Here is a 16,682-nt window from a genome sequence, read left to right on the forward strand (position 1 = left end):
TTACTCCCCTCTCCTGTAGGCAGAGATGGTATCTAGCATACCATTTCTAAATCAACATACACAGTTTTGCAAATAATAAAAGGCTCCTCTTCCCTGCTTGAGGATATCCTTGCCCTTCCATTTGTGTGGGTGTTCTCTGATGATAAAACTTGGCTGTGGGTTAGCAAGGGTCTGGTGGCCGGTTTGTGCTCCCTGGTCCAGGCGTGGCTATGAAATGCCCTCCTGTGCATGGAGAAGGCGCTGCAGCAGCTGCGGGCTAGTGCGCTGTAAGGAGAGCGCTAGAGCATGAGTGTTATTGCTGCTGTTATTGTGGCTAGTGAGCAATGGTCAGAAGGCAGAACCCCATGGGACTGAGGGTAAAGACACAAAAAATAGAGCGCCTGTATCCTAAAAAGCTAGGTGCTACTGCTGTGCTGAGTGACAGTTTGATGTCACTGGTTTGGAGATCAAACTTTATTCCACTTTGGTTATTAAACTTTTGGTTGTTACTAAGTCCAGGGTGAGTTGTCCTAGTAGTGAAACCTTTGATCGTGTAATATAAATGGAGGACTTTTCTGCCTTCAGACTCTGTCTGTCTCACTAACGGAATGAATCTCCCAGGTCATCTGCCACAGCTCCTGGAGAAGCACTGTCATCTATATTTTTGCATCCTGAGTTGGTGGCCCCCATCTCACTCTCCCCAAAGAACTTGCAACCCAAGCTTTTAAATATATCTAATTCAAAAATTTAAAAATCTTTGATTTGGGGATACTCACCCTGAGCTGGGTCAAAGTGACCCTTTTCAGATCAGAGCCCTGGGAGCCAGGAATTCTGTGCAGTTCTGAAAAATCAGAATCTGGTCACATAGATATAGAGATACCTGCAACCAGTGAAAGATGAGGAAATCCTGATCCTCAAAGGAATTCACCTAAGGTCGCAGGGCATATTACTATCAGTTTCCAACTCGGCCTCCATGCCCTAGAACTGCATCGTGAATTGCGCTTGGCTCACAGTGTCTGCACTCCCGGACCGTGGTTTGCTGGGCTTCACCTAGCAGTGTCATGTCTGTGCATCTTCCCCAGAACTGAATGCTGCTCACCATCTGGAAAAGGCACAATTAGAAGAGAATTTTGAAAAACTGCCGCTGTCACTCCAGGTTAGCAGTTTCATTGTTTCCCACTCCTGTAACGATGTGGTGGAGCAGCTGCCGGGGCAGCACCAGCTGCCAGCACACCAGGCTATTGCTTCTTACCAGCTATAGTACCCCTTGTCCCCTGCCTGTCCAAACTGGGATCCAGCAGCAAAGGTGCCCCCTCGGTCTTTTGCCTTCCCCTTGTCTGGTTCAGCAAGATACTGTCTGAAAGAGAAGAGAGGGCAAACCGAAAGGGATGAAAAGGCAGCTGGATAAAGCAAGGAAATGTCCTTTTGACCCTGCTGGTTGCTGGCCCAGCCCAAGGAGCACAGTTGAGCTCTTCCCTGCGTGGTGGGGAGGGCTCTGGCACCTGCGGTGGCTGTGAGCATCACCTTGTCTGCACGGTACCTTCCGGCAGGGACCCCAAGGCTCAGGAATGGTGACCTCTCCCTGCCTGGCCCTGTGCCTGTGCTTTAAACTCTTCCCTGCTGTCTGAGTGTGGGGGAGCTGGTCCCACGTTGTAGAGACATCTCCGCTCCCGCTGGAGAGCAATGCAGTCACTGATGAGAGATGTCCCAGGGCTGGCCCTGCTGTGCAGTCAGGCTGTGGCCAGCCAGGGTCAGCCCGCCACATCGTGTGTCCCCCATTCTGCTATTTAACACCAAGCTCATCTTGGCTTTTTCAGTCCTGCTGATAACTCCATACTGTTTGCACTCTCTAGATGAAGAATTCCCAAGAAGTGGAGAGCAGAAGCATGCCCCTGGCGTTCACACTAAGTTTGAAAAATCTCGTGTGAACAAGTAAAGGTGCTGCAGCAAATAATGCAAGCTTTGTTTGATTTCATAGGCAGACATTAATTACAGTTTTTAAAAGCCCTGACTAGCACATACTGTTGCACGCAGCAACTGTCACTGCCTTCCTCATGCTGCTGTGACAGCTCAAGGCATGTCAGCAGTTTTGCAGTAAGCACTGATGTAATGTTACAGCCAAGAAATGACATACATGAAAGATAAGAATATCAGTTCCACAGCAACTGTGTGTTTACAGGTGTTGTATAGAGAGAGTTAACAGGAATGCCTTTGATCGTAACAGAAATAGGACTGCTTAAAATAATGTTGTTTCTGTGTGTAACTCTGAGATGAACCGACAGTCATTTGAAGTCCACACCGCTAACTCATTGTTGCTTGTCACCATGTTAGAAGCCTAGAAAGGTGAAGGAGGCAGGGATGGGATATCTGCCACCTCATTCAGACTCTAGGGACCATGCAAATAATCTCTTTCATGCCTCTGTTACAAACGCCAGCTTCTTAAGGAAGAGCATGGTTGTATCTCATCCAGCCGAAGGTGCTGGGGTGATTCAGCATCAAAGACATTTCATGAACTAGTGCCAGCCAGCGTGTCGTGGTTTAACCCCAGCCAGCAACTAAGCCCCACACAACCGTTTGCTCAGTACCCCCCAGTGGGATGGGAGAGAGAGCCGGAAGAGTAAAAGTGAGAAAACTGGTGGGCTGAGATAAAGACAGTTTAATACGTAAAGTAGAAGCTGCGCACGCAAGCAAAGCAAAACAAGGAATCCATTCGCTACTTCCCATCGGCAGGCAGGCGCTCAGCCATCTCCACGAAAGCAGGGCTCCGTCATGCGTAATGGTTACTAATGGTTACTCGGGAGGACAAATGCCATAATGCCAAACGTCTCCCCCTGCTTCTTCCCCCGGCTTATATACTCAGCATGACGTTCAATGGTATGGAATATTCCTTTGGCCAGTTCAGGTCACCTGTCCTGGCTGTGTGCCCTCCCAATTTCTTGTGCCCCTCCAGCCTTCTTGCTGACAGGGCCTGAAAAACTGACAGGTCCTTGACGGAAGGCAGAGCAACTGCTACAGCCCTGGGGCTGAGGGGCTCTCCCCACCTACCTCCAGCTTAGCAAGACAGCCAGTATTAGCTCTGTACTTGCCTCCAAAACAAGCCCCTGTTCAGAAGGCATGAGGCACCTACAGAAGTCTCCAGGCAGGGGCTCAGACTCACCTTTTTGGGAGAGAGCGCCAGCTTCTTGGCAGGTGGTGGTGATGTGGTGCTGCCTGGCTCCAGAGCAGTGATGGTCAATGGGCAGGATTTCAGTTTTGCTGTCTTGGAGTCTTCAGGGACAGCTGGCTCAGCACCAGGGCCAGCAGGGAGGCGTGTGTCACAGTTCATTTCTTGAAAGGTGCAGAAGCTGGTAGTTCTGCTCTTGCCTTCCTGGGACCCTATGACTTGCTCCTCCACTGTGCCATGCACTGGGCTGGCAGCACTGCTGGCACAGGAGCCCCTCTGCTGGGTCCCAGCAATGTCCCCACTGCCCCCGGGCTGCTGTCTGGGCTCCAGCAGCAGCTTGGATGAGGTAGGTGGCTGCTTGCTCTTGGAGGAGCTCTGCTGGGACAGCTCCACTTTGTCACTGCTTGCATTGCTGGTGTTGCAGAAACCCTGAACTGCTTTGGGTGTGGGAAGCAGCTGCCGGAAGGAGCATGGCTTCTTGAACCTATGGGCCCCATCACCTGGCAACGCTGAGTTGGCTTTATGGGGCAGTTTGGGGGATGGGGACCTAACACGCAGCTTCAGACTACCAGTTCCGTTTGATGGCTTTGGCCCCATCTTAACCATGCCACGAGCCACAGGGACTCCAACCTCCTTCAGCCCTAGCCACTTCTTCACTGGCTGCACATCTGGTTTCTAGACAAAAAGAAAGAGAGAAGTTCAGCAAGGAGAGAATTCGAGTAGCCAAGGACACAGAGTGATACTGCCCTCCCAGTCCCTCCCCAGGCCCACACAGGGACCCTTGGCTGAGCAGGATTCCTCCTGGAAACCGTCCTGCCTTGTGCCTGCCCATCCAGAGCAGTGTACCCACCTCCCTGCAAAGCTGTGGTCTGCCTGCCCTCATAGAGTGGCAGCAGCTCTCAGCTTCTGGGAGCACTAGCCAAGGACAGCTTTCAGGACTCACCTCTCTCATCAGTGGTGAAGACAGGGGCTTACTGGTCACGCTTTTCTTGACCTTATCAGAGGTGCCACCAGTGTTGGCACGCGGGGCGGAGACAGCTTTGGCAATGGGCCACTCTGGGTTCTTGCTGGCATTCGGGGTTCTGGTCAAGGCAGAGAAGTGCATGTTAACTGCAAGGGTTTGAGCGACTGGAACGCTCATCCGTGATGCGCACAGGAAACAGGAGCCAGAAGCTCTGAGGAGGCGCGGTCATACAGCAAAACCATGACAAGGGACTGGACCTCTCCCTGCCACCCTCCTCCGAGTCAGAGCATGTACATGGGCATTGCGGCTGCTTGGGCCAAGCTCCTTTCTACCCCCACGCACATGCTACCGGCCCCCTCCCAAATGCTGAGCGGGGGTTAGAGGGGCTGGGCGGCAGGGGGCGCTCTCACCTCAGGTAGAACAGCAAGTAGGCCTGCTGGTTGAGGACCACTTGGATGTTGCTGCTGCGGACCAGGTTATCGTTCATTTGATACCACTGCCCATTGCTAGCCTGTGGAAGAAGAGAGAACAGGGTCGGGGCTGTGTCCGAGGACCCCTGTGGCCTGAAGAGCAGCAGGTACAGTGTCTGTTGCCAGAGCTTCTCTCCCCAAAATCCACAGATGGCCCAGGGCAGGCAAGGGGGCTCTGCGAGAGCAGAGCTCCATGCTTCCTGCAGCAGAGCACAGCCTGTATCCCCCACCACCCCCCTAGTCCAGTGCTCCACACTGTGCACACCTACTGAGAACCCTCCTTTCTGCGCACTACAGAGACCCATGAGTGCACACAGCCCACAGCCCAGAGGGGGTGCCAAGAGATCGCCCTGGGCTCACCTTCACGTAGCAGTAGTAGTGCCCTGAGTGGCAGCTGTACCCAGAGTGCACCAGCACTGCATAGAGTTTGTACAAGACAGGATGCCCGTTGCTCTGAGTCAGGTAAGGACGGATGTTCAAGATCTCAGGGTACTCCACATCCTGCAAGGAGAAGGTGCCTCAGGAGCCTGCACAGCAGACAGCTTTCTTGCTACAGCAAGAGCAGCTCAGCTGTCCTGTGAGTCCCATCTCTCAAGGGAGGGGGACCTGCTCTCCCAGGCAGAGATCACTGTGAGGAAGATGCCAAGATGAGGCAAACTCCCACTGCACTGCACAGCTGGGGAAGGGCTGCAGAACAGTGGCAGAGCTTGCACTGCACACAGGACTACCTCCCACCCTGCTCTGGGCAGCAGGGCCTCCGGCCAAGAGACAGCCCAAGCTCTGGATTGCCGAACACTCACCTTGGTGATTTTGACTCCATGAAAATCCGCAAAGCGTTTCAGGGAGATTGTGAGAACATTGGAAGGACGGTGGATGGTGAGTTGTTTGCTGGCCAACACTTTCTTCTTGCATCTGCACAGAAAGAGCTCGAGCTATTCAAGCTGTTCTACCACCCAAATGATTGCCAGCCCTGGCCAAACCACAAACCCCACAGAAATGACCCTGCTGACACCAGGCACCGCTCCAGGGCACCTGCCCACAGCCATGTCTTCTGGCCCAGGTGTTCCTCATGGGCGGACTGGCATGGAGGAGTGGCAGGCTTCATCACAGGCTTTCATGGCCACATACCTCACAGTTTAGCTAGAAGCAGGTAGAGAAGCCCTTCCCTGCTGCAGCAGGCTTTCCACCTTCTTCCCACCAGCAGACCCACAGGACCCTTCCCACCCACAGCCCTACACACTCACTTGTCACACATGTAGGCATTCTCCCCACCCAGCACGTCTGGCTGCACATACAGCTCTAGCGCCCGCGTTATGTCTGTGACTTCCTGCAAGGGCAGAGGAGAGGTCAGGGCACAAGTGGCCTGTCCACATGACAGCCCAGATCCCTGCTGAGACACTGGCTCCAAGAGGTAACACAGAGCACAAGCACAGGGTCACAGACTACACCAAACTCATGAACCCGCCACCAGCTAGGCACTGCCCAGCATGCTAGGAGGGATGGCTGCGCTGCACCCCAACACCATAGAGCCTCAACAGAGGAGTCATGGTCCACACTCAGGCGACGGGCACTGCTCTGCCAGAGAAGGCAGCACAACAGAAGCTGCTTCCCCTCTTGTCTGCACCATGCCTTGATGCTGGCAGGTTAAGGAGCCTCGAGAGCAGTAACGATGCAATTGCAGGAATATCTCCCATGAGAGCAGAGCTCCTCCCCGTCCTCAGCCCTGCTGCAGTACCATGATCTCCAGCGACAAGTCCAGGAAAGGTTCATAGGTGTCCGACACGCTCTTGCACTCCAAGCACCTCACTGCAAAAGAAAGAGCAATGAGCACACCCTGGCACAACACTTGCACCCACCACCACCCCAGCATAGCACAGGCAGTTGCAGTGTTACTCCTCTCTGAGTTTGGGCTCTGGGATGTGAGCACCAGGATTCACCGCCTGACAAAGAGGAAGGCTGGCAATTCCACTACGTGCTAGGACTGCAAGTATTGCTACACAGCTGGCAACACAGGTCCCTTTTCTGGTGGCAATGAGCCAGAGACCCTCAGACAGCAGCTTTTTCCACCACCACAACAGGGGTCACGACCCACAAGACTGACCAGCTGCAGCTCTGGATAATTTGCACATGCAGTAAAAATATTTTGGGAAAACTGCTAAGCCTGGCTCTGAGAGAAAGAGCACCCCTGGGAGTCACAGGCCCAGGACCTGGAAGCCAGCACTCACCACAGAACCGCAGGTAACCACCATAGATCTGGTGAATCAGTGTCGTGGCCTGGGTCTGGCGATCCAACCTAGAGACAGCAGCATTGGATCTCACACCACCCCTTCACACCAGCCACCCCCGCGGGCCACCACTGTGTCCTCGGGACAGCTCCCCTGCGTGCTCCAGCTAGCAGACGGGCTGCAGAACTCCAGGGGCAGAGAGAAGTTGCTCTGCCAGTTTGCTCTCCCAGTGCCAAAACTGAAAGGGTGGCACCAGGCTCTGATGCACACCCTCCTCTAGAAGGAGCAGAAACCCTGGGGCAGAGCTCAGAGCTAGGCACTGCAGAGAGAGGCAACGAAAATTTCCTGGGACAGAGAGCCGAGGGGAAAGCTGCTCACCCACAGCCACAGCGCTGGGGCTGAACTAGCAAGCAGGCCTGGATTCCTTGGCAATTGGGAAAAGATCCAGACCCATAGCAGCCTCAGAACTTGGGGACAGGACCACAGCTATACTGGCATAGAGGAGTCAGGAGAAAGCAGACAACAGTCCAGAGCTGTGTCAGAGAGGGGCAGAGTTGGGCCAACCACCCGAGGCCCCTGGAGTCAGTACCTCCCTCTACAAGTCTAACCTGGGGGACACATTCACCCCAAAGACCCCTCACATGGGTACAGGGGACAAGCGAAGGGACAGCAGAGAGCAGTGATGGGCCAGAAGCCTCACATACTTGGTACAGCCATTCAGGCAGGCGTTCTGCATGGCATCAATGGTGTAACGCAGGAACTCATGCGCATCCTCCTGCCTGCCAAAGATGTTCTGGGTAAAATCTGCAAAAAATGGAGGAATCAGCCTCAGCATGTGCTGCAACAGAAGCAGCCTGCCCTCCCTCCCTCCCCTGAGACAGGAACTCCGGGGTTTGAGCCCCCTCAACCCAAACCAGACATCAGACTTATGCTGGATATGGGGGAAGCCCCTACATAGCCCAGGAAGTCATAAGCCCCTGGCAGTCTCAAAGGTTCTGCTCCCGCATTAGTCCCTGCTCTCCTGCATGGCTACAGGAAGGGAGGGGAGCCATCCTTACTCTTGAGGTTTTGGATGAAGGACACTGGCTTTATTACGTTGCCACTGTTGGTAAAAGCCTGGATCACATGGCTCTGCATAACGCACATCATGCAAAAGCCTTCTTGGTGACCTGGAGCAGAAGAGGAGAAAACAGGATGTTAGGGTCAAATCCAGGAGAGCTGGAGGCAGGACAGGGGACAGGGGATCTCTGGCCCAACACAGCTCAGCCACGCTTAGCTGTCCCTATGAGCTCTGTGCTACAGTATAGCTTTGGGGCACCCTGGGCACACAGAGACCATGGCTGGCACAGTCCCAGCCACTGCAACCCACCCAGACAGAACAGCATCCATGTGGATAGAAAACAGGTCACAGCTACTCACTGGACCCCACAGGTCAGCCCTGAGGGGCAGATCCCACCAGAGCCCTATGGATGAGGCTGCAAGGCCCGTGATGCTCCTTGTGGTCACAGCTTGGAGCTGTGCCCACTGGACTCCCTTTCAAAGCCACCCAGAAAGGGCACCTGCTGCCCTACTTTCATGCAGTCCCCACAGCCAGGGGCTGTTTGGGACCCCCAGCTCAGTCCCCAGGAAGCCAACGGACCACATTGGACCCATCTTAGTCCTGCCCACATGCAGCAGAAACAAAGCCTCCCCAGACACAAGGAACTCAGGAACACCACTACGGCCAGGAAAAGCGAGCTGTATGCTCTTGATGGAGAAACAGGCAGCAGGGAGTAGAGAAGGCGCATCCTGACACCCACACACCCCCGGCTAGAGCCATGTGCAGAGCTGCCGAGCCCAGCACTGGGAGCAGGACAGGCAGGCACTCCTTGCCCTGCCCATGCAGCTGCCCTGGCCCTGCTGCCCACTGAGCCAGGCCTCCCCACTCACAGTTGTGGGAGTGCTCCTTGGAGAGCAGGTAGTTGGTGAGCGGTGGTGTGTAGGTCAGGCACTGAAGAACAGAGTTCAGGAAGCAGGTGTTCCCTAGGTTGCACAGTCCGGCACCGACGCGGTAGTTCTGCTCCCACTTCATGGAGAGCCGCTCCATCGGGAAGAGCACCTTCTGGGGCATGGGGATCCCGTCCCCCTGGTCTTCTGGGGTATCGTCCCTGCCTACAGGGAGAGAGGTGGTGAGCAGCGGAGAGAGAGGTGGTGAGCAGCAGGGACGTAGACGCGAGGAGGGCTCCCTCACCCTCTCTACCTACCCCGCTTGCTGGGTGGCGTCTTCTCCGGGCTGCCGTGGTGGTCGGCGGCCGCGGCCCCGCCGTTGAGCACCACGTACTTCCCGCGCAGCAGCTCCAGCTGGCTGGAGAAGTCGCGGCTGGCAGGTTCAAGCTCGACTTTCTCCAGCAGCACCCTCTTGGCCGAGGCGGCCAGCAGCTGGCCCAGATCCCCATCCTCGCTCGGCCTCCGCCGGTTCTGCTTCAGCACCTCCCTCAGCTTCCCCTGGATCGTCATGGCGCGGTCGGATGGCCCCGGCTGCGGGGACTGGGCGGGCGGATAAGCGGATGAGCGGGAGGGCGCCGGCCCGTTCCCCCTCGCTCCCGGCGCAACCGGCCGCGGCCTAGGCCCGCCGCAGGCCGGTCCCCGCCGCCGCGCTGCCTGCAGGCCCCATCGGCCCCGCCGTCGCCGATGGTGCTCCTTGGGGTGGGAGGAAGCAGCATGGGGCAGCTGTGACTGGTGATTCTCCACAGCCCTGCTTCATCCACCCCCCCAGCTCTGGACCAGGGATGCCAGGCTACCCTTTCCCTGCAGGGCACAGGGACGTAACACTGATGCAGGGGGACTGAGGGAGTGTGGGTCCCAGGGCTGGTCGGTTCCCAGCCAGAGAGCGCCAGAGGCTCAGCCATCCTTCCCATATCCCTAGCTGCATGCTGTGCCCCCTGAACAGTATCATCCTTGAAGGACAGGGAAAAGCATCTCACCGCAGAGCCCGTGCCTGCCTCAGGGCTGCAGACCCCATTGGTGTGGGGAGTGGGGCGCAGCCCATGCTCTGGGGCAGCCCGGCTGCTCGCCTTGCACTCGCAGCCCATCTGGTACCGCTGGTTTAGGCTCTTCTTCTGGGTCGGGCTCAGTGAGTCCCAGGTGGAGACCAAGTCACAGAGCGTGATGTGCATCTTGCCATTGCCCTCTGACTTGCCTGGGGAGAGGCCAGAGAGACCGATCAGAGGGTCCCCTCCAGGCGCCCCGGCACCCGACTTTGGTTTGGGGTGCCCGGGTCTCAGCCCAGCCTGGGGGGCTGGAGGCCACTGCAAACCAGCCACTCTTGCCATATACTGTCCCTGGTGGACCCCAGGGAACAAAGGCTTGTCCCACAGCCACCTCTGCCACAGCTGGGGGGGTCCATGGAAGGCTGGTGGTGGAAGCAGGACAGGATACAACACACACACGTGGGCACACATGTCACAGGCATCTTGGGAAGCACATGAGGCAGCAGGGCCATCAGTGCCACCAAAAACCCCCAAGAGCCCTCTGTCACAGCCACTCACCTGCAATGAGATACTCCTTCTTCCCGCCGGTGTCCAGCAGCCGGCCACACACAGCAGTGGACGGAGCCGTGTAGATGAACTCTATGTCCTTGTCAGGGCCCTTAAACATCTGGCGAGAAGGAGCAGGGGTGAGTGGCCAGTACAGAGGCTGCCCCGTCCCTCCCAGTCTCCTGCCCTGAAAGTGCCCCATTACCTTGATCTGCTTGATTTCATACTGGATTCGTTTGATTGGATTCCCGTATATATCATTCCCCGAATCCACCTCTTTCGCAGAGACAGCCTTTGCTCGGATCACTGCAATGGAGGGGTGTCAAGGTCAGCAGGGGTGGCCAAGGACTGGAGGTGTTGCCTGCACCACACAGTGCTGCCCTGGCTGGACAGTCCCACTTAGCCTCCCCATCCCACAGGGAGTCCCACCCTCCATGGGGCTGGCTACCCGCAGCCAGCCCCAGTGTCCTCCCCACAGACATCCAGCTGCCCGCAGAGCTGGTTGTCACACGCTGTCCCCGAAGGGACAGGGCTCTGACATGTGCAGGACAGCAACGGGTAGCACTGCAGCAGCACCCTCACGGTGGCCAATAAGGAAAGGTCACCCCAGGGTCACCCAGCCCCACCACTGCCAGCTGTGCTGGACCAGTTGCACTTGGCCAGCACTGGCTTGGTCTCTGCCCAGCTCCTGTCAGCGTTGTGGGTGCAGGCTGGCCCTGCCTGGGCTCGTGCCTGTCACCCAGATGGCACTGAGTCAGCTAAAACCTGCCAGCAGCGTCCTGGGAGCACCACGGTATTTGTCCCACTGTCATTAATTAAACCAGTTTCTGACGAGGGCCCCAGCCAAATGCCTGTGTGGCCTGGCAGGGCTGGAGGGGGAAAGGGCATGGGGGAGCTATTTGGAGGGTCACCTTCGGGTGCAGAGGAAGGTGGGAGCTGCATCCCCGTGGCTGCCTGCCACGGCCAGCACGGGCACCAGCGATGCTCACCAAGTGCCTGCACAGGCAGCTCATGCTGGGGTCTCTGGCACGCCCCGAGACCCCTGCCAGCCCCTCTGCACCACCATGCCAGGGGAGTGGGTGTCCCTGGACCAGGCTGCCTTCACACCCCACAGCTGAAGCATGGGGTCCCTGTCCCACCAGGGAAGGGTCCCAGCTGCCACGGGGCAATGCTCTGGCTGCTGGCTCCCCGCCAGACCTCAGCTACCGCCACATGGAGCCTCACACCATGCAGGTGCAAACATCGCATCCTCTCGGGGCCGGGGGCTGCAGGGTGTCGATCCCTGCCCCTGCTGCCAGAAAAAATAACCTGGGGACACCGAGGGCTGGGCAGTGAAAAAACACAGCCCGGTGAGGAGAGGCAGCAAGTTCCCCAGCCAGCACCCTGGAGCAGCCCAGCCACAGGCAAAAGCCCTCCCGGTTCTGCACAGCCCTGGGGCAGTTCCAGTGCTTGGTGCCAAGAGACAAGGTCGGGTGCCCCAGGATCATTGAGGTCACAGCACCCTGGAGCCTGGGGACAGCTCTGCGGTGGAAGGGTCCCTGTGGTGAGCTGCCAGCACAGCCTGGGAATACATGAACGAGCATGTGAGTGCTCTGCATGTGGCAGTGCCCTGCAGGGCACTCGGGGTGGGCAGGGCAGGCAGGAAGCAGGCAGCCAGCTCACCCTTACTCACTGGCTCGGGACACGGCAGCTGGTTCAGTGCTGCGCTGCGCAGGTTACAGCTGCCTGTGATGAACGCAGCGACACAGGCATGCAAGGCCAGGGCTGCGGTGCTGAGAGCTGTGGCTCCCAGCCCTGCCTGGTTCTCTCCATCAGCGTGAGAACGGGAGCTCCCGGCTGGCCCCAGGCAGCACCGGGGACGCTGATGGCACAGGGGGCAGTGGCATCCCCAAAGCTGCAGCTCCTGCTCAGCACCCTCACAGCTGGAGCTGAGGAGGGGGCCTGGCTGCAGGGCAGGGGCTCACAGGGCTCTCCACTCTGCTGGGGGTACTGCCATCCCACGGGGAGGCCAGATCCCCATCTCTCGGGGGACCTGCCAGCCCCGTGCATGCTGCAGGGTACGGGATGGGGTCCATGCTTTGGCCAGGGTGGCAGAAGAGCAAGCAACAGCCAAGCTGGAGATCTAGCTTGTGTCCCCCCCGAAAGGTGCTGGGGTGGGAGCAGCTGGGGACACGCAGGGCTCACCAGCCCAGCACAGATGAGCTTGCCTTCTTTCATTTGGCACAGCAAGGAGAAGGAATCTGACCACGCTCTATAAATACTAATGGGGCGTGGGGGCATGTGGATGGGCTATTTAAGCTGAAGGTCAGGGGGGCACAGCCCCACATGGGCACTGGTAAGGGCCAGCTGAGTTTACTCTGGAAAAGGGAGGGTGGCCACCAGCAGGACCAGGGGCCAGGGAAGAGACTTTCAAAAACAGACACCCCTGGTCAATGTGGGCACTCACTCGGTGCAGGCCAGAGGGATGCAACGCATACCAGTACCAGGGCTGCACCGAGGGCTTTCCCAGCCCTGCTCCCCTTCCCTGGGGAAGGGCCAGGCTGCCCTGGCACACTGGCAGCACATGCAGCATCTTGGCCATGCAGGAAGCCCCAGCCTCCTGGCCTGCAGTAGGCAGCAGGGCAAGTCCCTCGGCACAGCCCCCCATCCCAGTCCCCAACCCAGGCTGCAGGAGCTCAGCTTGCCACGTGCAGACTCAGTCCCTGCCCGCTGCCAGCGCCTGCTCCTCTGCCAGCAGCATGCCTGGGTCACCGCTGGCACAGGCCACCCCTCGCCCCCCGACCCAGCTGCTGTGTGCCCCCACATGCCAGGCCCTTCGCTGCTCTGCGCACATCTGCGGTGTAACTTGGGTGCAACCAAGCTGGAGAGCGCGCACCCGACTCCGGTGCAGTGGCTCCAAGCGCAGGGAACGGTTACTGGTTCAGGGGCTCCAGCCTTTTCCATTCACGTGCTGATGAATCACTTGACAAAAATGCAGCCCAATTCTAGGCGGATTTGTTCTGAACAGTGCGGCTTTGTGGAGGGGATGGCTGCGCTGCGCTTTCCCCGCCAAGACCCCAGCAGCGCAGCCAAGCTGCTCTGTGCCAGCCAGGAACCAGAGCAGTGAGGAGGGCAAGCTGCAGGGATTGCGGAGGAGAGCCCCAGAGGAGAGCCCCGCTGAGAGCCCTGGGATGAGGAGGCAGGGCTGAGGGATGGAGGAAGGCCCCAGGTACTCAGTCAGAGGCCGGCACTCAGCCCTCCCCAAATGCCACCACTCCTGCCACCAGCCTGGAGAGCCATCAGCAGCAGGAGCCCACACCCTCTGCGAAGCTGAGCTGAGGCTCTCCCAAGGCACACGGCAGGCACAGCACACCACCAGCACTGGACAACTGAGTCTGATCAGGACAATGCTGGGAACGCTCCTTCCCCCGGCAGGACAAGCTGTGGCAAGAAGATGCACTGCGGGAGCCCCACCAGTGACAGCCCCTGTGCTGGCCCCCTGGGCTGCAGGCCATGGCCACCCTGTAATGAGGACCCTGGAGCCCTCTGAGGGCAGACCCTGGCAAGGCAGCGAGTTCTCTCGCGGCCCTCTGCCATAGGGGTCGGTCCCACCACCCTGGCAGGGCAGGAGAGCTCGCCCCCACGCCGAGGCTGCCGGCTGGCCTCTTCCTGCCTCTGCACTGGGAGAAACGCCAGCGTTCGCCTTTTAACTCCGCACAGAAGCTGATGCATGACAAGGGCTGCACTCACAGCTGGGGCCTTCGGAGCCCCCTAGTCCGTGCCCGCTGAGCGGGGCTGCCCTTGTGCCTGCCACCCTGGGGGACTCAGGGCTGGGGGCTGTTCCAAGAGCTTTCGATAACCCCCCAGCTGGCTGCAGCTGCCCTGGCATGGCCCACAGCCACCTTCCAGCACTGCTCCCTGCTGCCTCATCCTCCTGCCCAAGGCAGGATCCAGGAACAGGCACAAGGGTAAGCAGGGAGAGGGTTGTCTGCCCCCAGCTGCAGATAGGTGGGGGTCCACGGGGAGCTGGTGACCTCCCACCCTGACCAGCCAGGGCTGGCCGGGGCAGAGCGGCCGGGGAGTCCTGGGCATCCCACAGTAGAGTGGTCCCCACACTGCAGTGGGCAACAGTGCCACAAGGAAGGGCCCTGTGCTGGGGCCCAGCTGACCCTGTACCACTCCCTCTGGCTGTGCGACAAGCACACAACCAGCTGGGACAGACTGGGGCTGCAGTGCAGCTCCAGGAGCAAAGCTGGGGGCAAAGAGAGTCACCCAGTGCCACAAACCCACTGGGATGTCCCTCTGTGCTTGCCAGCCAGTGGGATGCTGTCATCTCCGGCCCCTGCCACACGGCTGCCCCAGCTCAGGGGCTGCACCCTGTGTGTTTCATACTGCTAAGTGAGGCTCCTGCTGCAGACAGTTACCATCGCAGCAGGAGCCACCATGGGCAGCTGGCAGGGAGATGCTGCAGCCCCAGGTCCTCTCTGGGGAAGAAGAAAAGGCGGTTTGGAAGTGGTGACCTGCCTTGATGAGACCTGCCAAGAAGAGAAGCTGCAGCCAAGGTAGGTCCTGCCTTTGCCCAACCCAGCTTGAGCGAGCTGCTGGAAAGCGCTGTGCCTGCCTGCGTGTGCCCCACGGGCTGAGGGGCAGCACAAGGAGCCTCTGCTCTGGGACTCCCCTCCCGGCCAGAGACATGCCAAACGGCTGCCCCTTCCTCCACCATCCCACCCCAAAACCCACTGTATGGCCCCACCAGCACCCGCCTGCAGCTGCCCAGGAAGCGCTGGTGCCCGCAGAGCGTGGGGGCCGCTGCTGGGCTGAATGGCCAGGGAACAAAGCTCCCTTCTCTGGGGCTGCTGGCAGCCGGCTGAGCAAAGGGGCCAGCTGCCAGTGCCAGCACTGCCCACTGCCCACCCAGCACCACCAGCCTGGGCACCCATCCCCACAGCAGGGGCAGCCTTGGGGTCACTCCAACTCTGCTTGAGGCTGGCAGAGCCAGGGATCCAGCAAAACACCCCCGGGAGGGACTCCTGCACCCTGGCACGCAGGCAACAACCAGCCCCCAGGTGCTTGCTCGCACCCTGGCAGGGGCAGCGGAGCAGGGCGCCCCCGCCCCGGCACAGTGGCAGGGTGCTTCTGGGGGTGTGGAGGCTGGGGGAATGTGGAGCTGAGCACGGCAGCCCCACAGCAGAGAGGCAGCAGGAGGCCATGGAGGCTCCCCTGGAGCACGGCGGTGCCCACGGGGAGGTGGGAGGCACCAGGCCCCACTCACCCGCCGGCCTGTGCGGGAGCCACGGGTTAAGTGCTGCCATGGCCGCGTGCGTCATCCCAGCCCTCTGACGGGAACAGGACGGGGCCCAATCAGCAGCAGCACCAGCAGTCAGCCCACGGCCCTCCGCGCCCACAGCATGGCAAAGGGGCTCCGACCACCACAGCACGGCAGCTCCTCGTGGTTTAGTGCTTATTGTACTGAGGGTCTCTTGAGTTGTATCTTGTATTTCCTGCCTAGTGGGTATGGTGTGCGTAGGGTTGTATTTTGTATCCTATGGTGCGTCTTGTGTTTTCTGCTGGGCTGTTTGTAATACATGGTATGACGTATTGTATTTCAAGTCTGTTCTTTCCAGCGTGGTATGAGTTGTGTTGCATTGCGCTCACACCACCCCAGAGGAGATGCTGATAGTGTTGCTCCTGGAGAGCCCCCAGTGGCGCCGCCCCGGAGCAGCCCTGTAGCGCAGCGCCGCAGGGGAGCGATTGGTGGCAAAGCGCCTCGGGAGCCCCTCGTCGTGGAGCAGCCCTTTGTTACGCTGCCAAGGAGGAGCCGATGGTGGCAGCGCCCTGGAGGAGCCATTTGTTGCTTTGCGCTGGAGGAGCCCGTGCTTGTGCCGTCGCGCAGGAGTCGTTGCTGTCGCCACGTCGGAGGATCAAGGAAGTTCCTTCAGCGTCACAGTCATTTCTTGGGATGCAGCCAATGGAAGACCTGTTTCATGTAGTTTTCTAAGCAATAGGGTAATATACCTTTCATTAAAAGTACCTTAAAAATAAATGCAACGGTGTGTATAAAATCTACTTTCTTATGTTCGCATTTTGGCTAGAAAAAATCAATGCGAAATCACATATAAAGCAGTTTTTTTCTCACTTGCCATTGAACTGCCCCACTAAAATGCTGCGTATTTGCACAATCTGTACATGTCTCTGTCCTTTTCACCCACTGGCAACAGCTGGGTCACTTGTCCAGTTGCCGAGTCTTTTCAGACTTTGGTTGGATTTGGCCCTTAGTCACTGACCCTCAATGGCTTTACTCCAGCTGGTGGCCTAGAAAAGGACACCTGCTAAGCTCCTTTGATATGTTTAGCCTTTTGGACACAAAACTGGGGGGGAGGGGGCGCA

At 58.4% G+C, this 16,682-nt stretch overlaps 2 protein-coding genes across 2 annotated transcripts; both read right to left on the minus strand.

Annotated features, from left to right (window-relative positions):
- Positions 1-1,231: 1,231 nt before the first annotated feature.
- Positions 1,232-9,434, minus strand: LOC121082321 (ubiquitin carboxyl-terminal hydrolase 36-like). The gene is made up of 13 exons (XM_040581667.1): positions 9,045-9,434; positions 8,731-8,952; positions 7,860-7,970; positions 7,506-7,605; positions 6,802-6,869; positions 6,312-6,382; positions 5,821-5,903; positions 5,377-5,488; positions 4,937-5,077; positions 4,517-4,617; positions 4,086-4,224; positions 3,137-3,817; positions 1,232-1,336 (listed from the first exon to the last, which is right to left on the minus strand). The coding sequence occupies exons 1-13, from the start codon at positions 9,295-9,297 to the stop codon at positions 1,322-1,324; spliced, it is 2,097 nt and encodes a 698-aa protein (XP_040437601.1). The 5' UTR covers positions 9,298-9,434; the 3' UTR covers positions 1,232-1,321.
- A 143-nt stretch (positions 9,435-9,577) lies between these two features.
- LOC121082322 (metalloproteinase inhibitor 2-like) lies at positions 9,578-10,635 on the minus strand (the record flags this gene model as incomplete). The annotated part of the gene is made up of 4 exons (XM_040581669.1): positions 9,578-9,588; positions 9,779-9,979; positions 10,329-10,437; positions 10,522-10,635. Coding segments are annotated over 4 exons (435 nt in total), but the record flags the coding sequence as incomplete, so codon positions are not given.
- Between the last annotated feature and the right edge of the window lie 6,047 nt (positions 10,636-16,682).

The sequence above is a fragment of the Falco naumanni genome, unplaced genomic scaffold, assembly GCF_017639655.2.
Source record: "Falco naumanni isolate bFalNau1 unplaced genomic scaffold, bFalNau1.pat scaffold_70_arrow_pat_ctg1, whole genome shotgun sequence".
Classification (NCBI taxonomy): Eukaryota; Metazoa; Chordata; class Aves; order Falconiformes; family Falconidae; genus Falco; species Falco naumanni.